The sequence below is a fragment of the Elgaria multicarinata genome, chromosome 5 (genome assembly GCF_023053635.1).
Source record: "Elgaria multicarinata webbii isolate HBS135686 ecotype San Diego chromosome 5, rElgMul1.1.pri, whole genome shotgun sequence".
NCBI lineage: Eukaryota > Metazoa > Chordata > Lepidosauria > Squamata > Anguidae > Elgaria > Elgaria multicarinata.
In genome coordinates this window covers 98727552-98736635 of record NC_086175.1, presented here as the reverse complement: position 1 = coordinate 98736635, position 9084 = coordinate 98727552, and the positions used below count along the sequence as shown (strand labels likewise).

Sequence of the window (9084 nt, the reverse complement as noted above, 5' to 3'; positions counted from 1 at the left end):
CAATGAGAATGTTAATAAGGAAGTGAAAGGGCATTCTTTGTCCAGATCTAAAACTATGTTTACTGCTTTAAGCCCCTGCATTTTGGTCTCGGTGGACTCTAATGTTAGAACAAAATTCATTCTCTGTGGAAATCAATTGGTAGTGGCAGCAGGTTGCTAGGGCTATTAGGGGAAATCTGGACTCAAAGCTCCATCTGACAAGCGTTTTATTGCACGCTCATTACTGGGCACTCACGGAGTTTGCTCAGGTCCCTCACATGACGTCATCTGCCTCCTGCCCCTTCTGGCCTTCCTTGCATGACAAAAAAACCCACCAACCCTCATTAAGTCCAATGTTATTTTAAACTTGGAATTGCTGCTCTCTTCTGCTGTGTGCAGAGAAGCAGCACCATCAGAGCAGCAGACTGAATGAGCCTTGTGCTCATTCTGTACTTCCTCTTTTGAAAGAGGAAGTAAATGAGGAACGAAAACACAGGCAGAGAAGCGAAGGTAGGGAGCATGTTAAACCCCAGTGTGATGGAGCTTTCAGAGGATGAGATTAATCATTTATCTAGTGACCTCTAGGGGGCAGGGGATTCCTAGAGTATCACAGGCCCTTTCTATGGAAACTATGCTAAATCAAATGAAATGTCATGTATTTTGGTTTATTAATATTTAGGCCATTCTGCCTTTCACTTAGCATCCCACTCACTTCCCAAATTGTTCCACATATTGCGAGCTCTTTTAAGAGAAGGATTTTTTTGTAAACGAAAATTATGCTATCTAACTTATCTAGGCAGGCTGTGTAAATGAATTCTTATTGATCAATCCTACTCTTTTTATTGTTACCCAAAGCACATACAGGACCAAATCTGGAACACCAGTCTTCTAGTTGGTACACAACAGACAGAAAAAAAACATCAGTAGCTTGATATGTCTATACTACCTTTTTGTGATTGGGTACTGCGAAACAGATATAAGAGTGAGTAATTGTGAATTGCCAATTATACGATTCAGAAATTCCACCCACAATTCTTAAATTTGTGCTGGAAATAAATGCCACTTTTCTACAAGGATTAACGCAATTCAAGGCTAATATGCTGTTAGCCACAGGATCTAATTCCAGTTCCACTTGTTAGCACACACACACACACACACACACAGACACACACACACAGAGATAAATAACAGAGTGCCTCTGAATACATATGAGGTGTCTGTCTCTTAAGACAGAGAATGAACACAATCAACCCACACAACCAGGATTATTGGAAGATATTCCAGATCAAAGGCCATCCTCTGCAGTTGTGCTAGAACCCCAGCACTTCTCATTTTAGAAATTAATTACTGAAAAAATTAGCTTTGGTCACTACAAGATACACGCATTAGAGATGCATGAAGGTCTGAAATAAAGGTTTTGATCTCCCATTGTAATGGGATGGTAACTCATAAGGAGGAGGTAACTCTTCTCGATCATCCCAGAGTGCAGGACACGGAATAATGGGCTCAAGTTACAGGAAGCCAGATTCCGGCTGGACATCAGGAAAAACTTCCTGACTGTTAGAGCAGTATGACAATGGAACCAGTTACCTAGGAAGGTTGTGGGCTCCGCCACATTAGAGGCATTCAAGAGGCAGCTGGACAACCATCTGTCAGGTATGCTTTAGGGTGGATTCCTGCATCAAGCAGGGGGGTGGATTCGATGGCCTTATAGGCCCCTTCCAACTCTACTATTCTATGATTCTATGAGGTTCAGCTGAAATTTACACATGAGCCCCACAGATTCCACTTCAGAAATTACAATGGCACTGCAAATAGCAAAAGCTCATGTGAGTGTCCAATAAGTTACTTCTACTATAGAAAGGATATTCACTGCTGTGCTATTAAGGAGATAGGAAGAGCCCTGGAGGATCAAACCAAATAGATCAAACCATCTAGTCCAATATTCTGGTTCACATAGTGCCCAGCCAGATGTCCCAATGAGAAACTTACAAGCAGGGCTTGAAAACAATACCCCTCTCCCACTATGGTCCTCTGCTAACTGGTATTCATTGGCCTCGGCACACAGAGGATCCACACAGTGGTTGCATTCACATGTAACACTAAGCCATGATTTATGTTTGTCATAGCTTTAGCTATGAATTGTCTTGCAGATAAACTAACAAACATGGCTTGTTCTCCCTATTTTTGGTTTGTTTTTCTCCCATCTATTTTGCTAGCCTTCAGAACATTTTCATTTTTAGGCTGCTTTTGTTGGGTGCCTCTGGACAGAGAGCAGTGTAAACAAGCCAGAGATAAGTCATAGTTCTGGATTCAGTCATCACAACAAGCTATGGTTTAAGCAAACCAGACTTGCTAAACCAACAACAAATCATGATCTATATTTGTGGTTAGTAACTGGTCAACAAACAATAGTTTGTTTGTTGTTTCGGGCTTGAACAGAATCACAAACCAGATTTCAACAAAGAATAACATGACTTAATATTATATGTGAACCAGGCCATTGCCAACAGGTTTAGTATTCCAATGTACAGATTATATAATCTGGTTTCCACTGAGAAATTGTAATTGGCCCAAGATCACTCAGGGAACATCTTTCCACCAAGAAACAGTGCTTCCAAACAAGCTATTTGGATGGAATGGCTCTCCTTTACCCACTGACTTACCTACCCCTGTGGTCCAGTGATCTTTTCTATAACTAATTACCTGGTGATTGAGGATAAGGGCTCATCTACACCAAGCAGGATATTCCACTATGAAAGTGGTATGAAAGCAGTATATTAAAGGCAGGATCTACACTACTGCTTTATAGCGGTACTGAAGTGCACTGACAACTGTTGGGGCCCAGGACACATCTACACCAAGCAGGACACAACACTATAAAAGTGGTATGAAAGCGGTATATGGTATGTGTCAATGGGCCCCAACAGTTGTTGTTGTTGTTGTTATTATTATTATTATTACTATTACTACTATTATTATTTATTTATATAGCACCATCAATGTACATGGTGCTGTACAGAGTAAAACAATAAATAGCAAGACCCTGCCGCATAGGCTTACATTCTAATAAAATCATAATAAAACAATAAGGAGGGGAAGATAATGCACCAAACAGGCACAGGGTAGGGTAAAACTAACAGTATAAAGTCAGAGCAAAATCAAGTTTTAAAAGCTTTAGGAAAAAGAAAGGTTTTTAGCTGAGCTTTAAAAGCTGCGATTGAACTTGTAGTTCTCAAATGTTCTGGAAGAGCGTTCCAGGCGTAAGGGCAGCGGAAGAAAACGGATGAAGCCGAGAAAGGGAAGTAGAGAGCCTTGGGCAGGTGAGAAACATGGCATCAGAGGAGCGAAGAGCACGAGTGGGACAATAGTGTGAGATGAGAGAGGAGAGATAGGAAGGAGCTAGACAGTGAAAAGCTTTGTAGGTCAGCAGGAGAAGTTTATATTGGATTCTGAAGTGAATTGGAAGCCAATGAAGAGATTTCAGAAGTTGAGTAACATGGTCAGAGCGGCGAGCCAAGAAGATGATCTTAGCAGCAGAGTGGTGAACAGAAACCAACGGACTGATGTGAGAAGAAGGAAGGCCAGTGAGAAGAAGGTTGCAGTAGTCCAACCGAGAAATAACCAATGCATGAACAAGAGTCTTGGCAGAAGAGACAGACAAAAATGATCGAATCCTGGCAATATTATACAGGAAAAAATGACAGGATTTAGCTACTGTCTCAATATGAGGAGTAAAGGAGAGCGAGGAATCAAATATAAAGCCAAGACTACGAGCTTCCTTGACTGGAGTAAGTGTAACATTATTGACAGTAAGAGAGAATGGGAGATGAGGAGAAGGTTTAGGAGGAAAAACAAGCAATTCAGTCAATGTACTTTAATACAGCTATAAAGCAGTAGTCTGGCTCCTGCCTTTTATATATTGCTTTCATAGTGGAATATCCTGCTTGGTGTAGATTAGTCCTAAGACTCTGAATTTGAGGCTAACTAGCACAAGACAAAGCCACTTGGTCTACTGTAGAATGGGTATATGGGAACAGCTCATGAAGTAACAACGCTCTGGGTAGTTGCCTTGTTGTTTTTGTTATATTGGGGATTGTTTGGCTTTCCCTGCCCTAGGAATGCAGTGAAGTAAATGATTTCAGGATCTAAAGTTGCTTGGGAATAGGCTATCAGGGAAAGAGGCTCTAAGCTATATAAGAATATGGTAGTATAAGGCTTACTACTAGAGATCTACCATACTGATTTTGCTCATTTTTGTTTTAAACTGAAGCTTGAGCAGTGTAGACATGCAGAAAATTTAGAAAGTTCAAAAAAGTTCAAAGCTTTAATAGCAATTAATTTCCTCCATGCCAAACAGGCAGGGCTGTCCCTTTGCCAGCAAAAAGACTGACAGCACTGTTCTGCCAATCAGTGTGGCATGAAAGTGATGGAAGTGGCCTATTGGGGGGGAGTGAGGGAAGCGGTGGTGCACATGCACAGTTTGGAGGGGGGAGTTCACTATGCATGAGGGATTCACTATGCACATTTGCGTTATTTATGGGCCCCTCAGTGGTGAGAGAACTGAGGGGCAAAAAAGCGCAGGACTACCAGAACCTGGGATGTCACGGTTTTATAGAAACAGAATATCAGTTGAGTATTATTATTATTATTATTTATTTATATAGCACCATCAATGTACATGGTGCTGTACATGGAGTAACAACATGTGCCCCTCTCTACCCCTCTGCTGTGAAGCAAGCTTTTTGGGGTGCCTGGCACACATGAAGCTGCAACAGATAGATTCTCCTCACCTTACATGAAGAATCTGGCAGGCCATAATTCATGGCTGATTGGCTGCATCCTTCTGCTTTATGGTCACAAGTTCTCTAACTTAGACAGAGAACCAATTTCAAAAGGTTGGCATACCCATTCCAACATGGACGCCATTTTGCCATTTCTCCAGTAGTGACCAATTCCTACTCTTGTTCCTAGTATATTCACATAGGGCAAATGAGCAAAACTCAACCTCATTAAGTTTTTTTTAAATAATAATAATAATAATAATAATAATAATAATAATAATCACCAACTCATGTCCAGTTCAAATGACAAGCTTTGTTCACCCCTACTTTTCACATGAAAATTCTTGCATATTTTTGTTTGCATATTTCCAAATGAATGCATCAGTTGTACACATTGTTTAAATGTGCAGCATTTTCTGCTATTGATGAAAGCGTCTTTCTGCATGCCTTTTCAAAAGAACAGTTTTGTCCATGCACATTTTTCAAATGTATGCTTTTCTTGAATACTTTCTCCCCTGCAAATCGGTCAGAAATGTATAGATTTTTGACAGTGCATTGTGTTTGGGTCCACATTTGGTACTGGAAGGTATTAATTGGGTAAATTCTGGTCGAAACTGAATTGGAATAAATTCATCATACATCCTATATTAATTGAATTCAGCCTTATTATAACCCAGTCTCCATTTGCTGGGGGAGGAGGCCATCACTAGCTTCTTCAGCTCCAGGCTGCAAAGTGGATATCGTTATATTTCATAGTTTACCTTATGTGTGCCTCTAGCTATGTCATCTCCCTCCACCTTCATCTTTGCATCTCTGCTCAACAGAGGCATTGATAATGTACATTCAGTGTTGCGGGTCATGAATTTCATGATTCCTAGCATACTTTTCCCCACTCTGGCATGGAAAACACTGATGTGAAAGTAGTAACCTTTGCTATACCTGCCAGAAACTCTGCAGATTTTGCTACTCATTCTTCATTTATCTTTAAGTATATGGAATATTAATAGAAAGAAAAGAAAGGCAACTGGATAAAAGTATATATCATGCCTTTGTCTTTCTGCAGTATCTCTCATTCTTTGAGGATAGATTTCCAGACACAACATGAAGGGTTTCACACCACCAAAACTCTGCTGCTGTGCATTCTTGATTTCTCTGTGTAATGCATGTTGGATCCCCCCGTGCCTCAGGGTAAAGCAGTGGCAGCCCATTGGTCTGTCTTCCTAAGCCCCTTGGCCATTGCCCTCTGCTAGAGGACAGAACTGTGTATGCCACATGGTCTGGCCTGTAGCCTCTAAACTATCCTGCTGCCCTCAGGTGCAATGGAAGGCACTGTTCCATTACCAGGGTTGAAGGAAAATTCAGCTGCTAGTCCTATTCATTAAATGGAGGGGGGCATCTTGTCATTTGCATGAGGCAGTAAATTCAGCCTTATTATGACCCTGTGGAGAAGGGCCTCTGGAAATGATGCAAGTGTATCCATAGGTTGGTGTGGGAGGACGGATATTTCTTCTAGTATCCTGGGCCAGACCTACACCTGGTGTCAAATCATTATGATCCTATCATGGTAACACTGGGCGTTGCTAGACGTACCGGGTGTTCCGTCGTTGAGGAGCGGTGAAAGCGGCTTTTCCCGTTCAGCCGTGACGCCTCATCATCCACACCTGCCTTCGATTTGTGGCGGAAGTTTGCGCCGGTTGTGCTGCTGCCGCCGCGAGAACGGTTGCGCAGCCACACCGGCCTGATTGCCGCGGCTTTTTTTTTCGCTCGCTGCACGGTTTGCGCACGTCCGAAAGACCGCAAACTTGCGCAGCCGTCAGCGATGCCGCCGCCGGCCCTGGCGGCGGCAGCGGCGGCAGTGCCAGTGCCAGCCGAAGTGCTGCTGGTGCTGTTGAGGGTCAACATTGATGCGCTCACTTCCTGATGGGGGTCGTGGCGGGTGTCATATGACCCGAGGTCAATCGTCTGCATGGGCACTCTGTGCCTACATCTCCCATCATGCCTCTGAGGTGTCGGCGGCGATGATCGCCTCTGTGCCCTCTGCCCCATCCCAAGGAGCCAACCCACATCTGGCAGAAACAGCTGCGCCAGCGGAAGCGCATTGTCCGGATGCAGCATATCAGGGCAGCAGAGGTGGCTGTGTGTGCGCGTCTGTGCGGGAAACGATAGCCAACCCGAGAGGGCAACTATGCTCCCTGACGAGGACCGTGACGATCTTTGCGCGGCCATAGCCATGCTGATCTTGCTTCTGTCGGAGTATCAGCGCCTCCGTGCACAGGTGGCTGCCAGGCGGCGGCAGTTGCGGGAACAACTGGGGAGGTGGCTACTCCGCCGCAGCAAGCTGCGGGCCGCCCTCTGCCGAACGAGGCTAGCCATGCTGGCCGCGTATGGCGACTACGTCCGCGAGACACGCCGCCGCTTCTGGGCCCGGCCGAGGAGCAAGGACTGGTGGGAGAACTTTGTCCTGAAGGAGTGGGACGATGAGCAATGGCTGAGCCATTTCCGCATGAGCAGGGGCACCTTTTTTGAAATCGTGGAGGAGTTGCGGCCGCATCTGGACAGGAGGTTGACTGTCATGCGTAGACCTATCCCAGTGGAGAAACGCCTAGCCATCACCCTATGGAGGCTGGCTACCCCTTGCGTCTACAGGACCACAGCAGAGCAGTTCGGGGTAGGCTGCTCTACGGCGGCACAAATAGTCCTGGAGGTGTGCTTTGCCATGGAAGTGACCCTCCTAGCTCGTACAGTCAAGATTGGGAACGTGGCAGAGGTGAGTGGGGGATGGGGGATGGGGTGGGGGAATGCGCTGGGAACAGGCACTCACTTTTGCGGAGGTCCGCAACTTCGGAACAATGGCGCTGTCACTAATATGCCCTTTGTGTTTTCTGCCCCACAGATCATGCATGGTTTTGGGGAGCTGGGGTTCCCTCATTGTGTGGGCGCGGTGGATGGCAGCCATATTCCTCTCCAATCTCCGATACACCAAGCCTCAGAATACATAAACAGGAAGGATGAGTACTCCATGATTCTGCAGGGGACCTGCGACCACAAGGGGCGGTTCATCAATGTGGAAATAGGATGGAGCGGCAAGAACCATGATGCCTATGTCTTTGCCAACTCAGGCCTCTGTGAGACGATGGATGCAGGTGTCTTCGTGCCTACCCATCCAACAATCAGATTGCACGGCCAGCAGATTCCACCCCTCATTATTGCGGATGGCGCGTACCCTTTGCGTGAGTGGTTGATGAAACCCTATGGTGGGGCACTCACTCCACAGCAAGCCCACTTCAACCGCTGTCTTAGGCGAGCACGTCTTGTGGTGGAGCAGGCGTTCGGCCGCCTCAAGGGGAGGTGGCGGAGCATAGGCGTGCGCCTGGAGCTGGCCGAAGAAAACATCCCTTCGGTCATCAGTGCTTGCGTCATCCTGCACAACATCTGCGAAACCAAGGGGCACGCCATGCTCGTGGAGGCGGCGGAGCACAATTCTGTTGAGCTGGCTACTCTGGGCGAGCCCTACGTCAATGAGGCCAATCGCCACACCTGGGAAGGGCACAAGGTGCGGGATGCTGTCAGAGAGTTCCTGTGGGCTAACCGCCGCTGACAGCCTGCCTCATAAAATTGGACTGTGCTTCTTCCCCTGTGCAGTCCTTCCAGTCCTTTACCCCAGAGTAACAGCCGTATGCCCACTTGTGTGCAATCAACTCTAGGCTATGTACGCCCACATGTATGCAATAATATATATGCTATGTACGCCCACATGTATGCAATAATATATATGCTATGTACGCCCACATGTATGCAATAATATATATGCTATGTACGCCCACATGCATGTTATTTACTGTTTACTCTGTACAGCACCATCTACAGTGATGGTGCTATATAAATTAGTAATAATAATAAACTCCAGTCAAACTGCGCAACGTGTAATCATCCTAAATGTAGCCCGAAGGGCAAACCGTGCTTACCATCGTCCGCTTATTTGCGGACGTCCGCAATCTCGGAAAACGTCAACAGGGGGCGCGTGTCTCCGAAGGGCAAACCGTGCTTATCGGCATCGGCCGCTTCTTTGCGCATGTACGCAGTTCCGAAAAACGTCAACAGGGGGCGCGTACGTCAGGCCTACCCCGGTCAAGATGGAGCCTCGGAGGGTCGCCTACTGGCAGGAGCCCGAGATGGAGATGCTCCTTGAGCTCCTCCTGCAGTCTGGAAGGTCGGAGCGCCTCATGAGGAGCTCCAGCCTCCAGACTATAGATATTTTCAGGAGGGCTGCAAGGAGCCTCTCCATCGCGGGCTACTCCCGCACTGCTGAGCAGTGCAGGAG

General features: G+C 46.1%; 1 protein-coding gene across 1 annotated transcript; it reads left to right on the top strand.

The window, feature by feature from the left end:
• The first annotated feature begins 6942 nt into the window (after window positions 1-6942).
• Window positions 6943-8683, top strand: LOC134399553 (uncharacterized). The gene is made up of 2 exons (XM_063127626.1): window positions 6943-7530; window positions 7657-8683. Exons 1-2 carry the CDS (start codon window positions 6949-6951, stop codon window positions 8359-8361), a joined length of 1287 nt encoding a protein of 428 aa, XP_062983696.1. The 5' UTR covers window positions 6943-6948; the 3' UTR covers window positions 8362-8683.
• Window positions 8684-9084: the final 401 nt, after the last annotated feature.

Coding starts and splice junctions, on each gene's coding strand:
- LOC134399553 (XM_063127626.1), top strand. CDS start 6,949: ATGCTCCCTGACGAGGACCGTGACGATCTTTGCGCGGCCATAGCCATG. Junction 7,531..7,656: donor AGATTGGGAACGTGGCAGAG/GTGAGTGGGGGA, acceptor TCTGCCCCACAG/ATCATGCATGGTTTTGGGGA.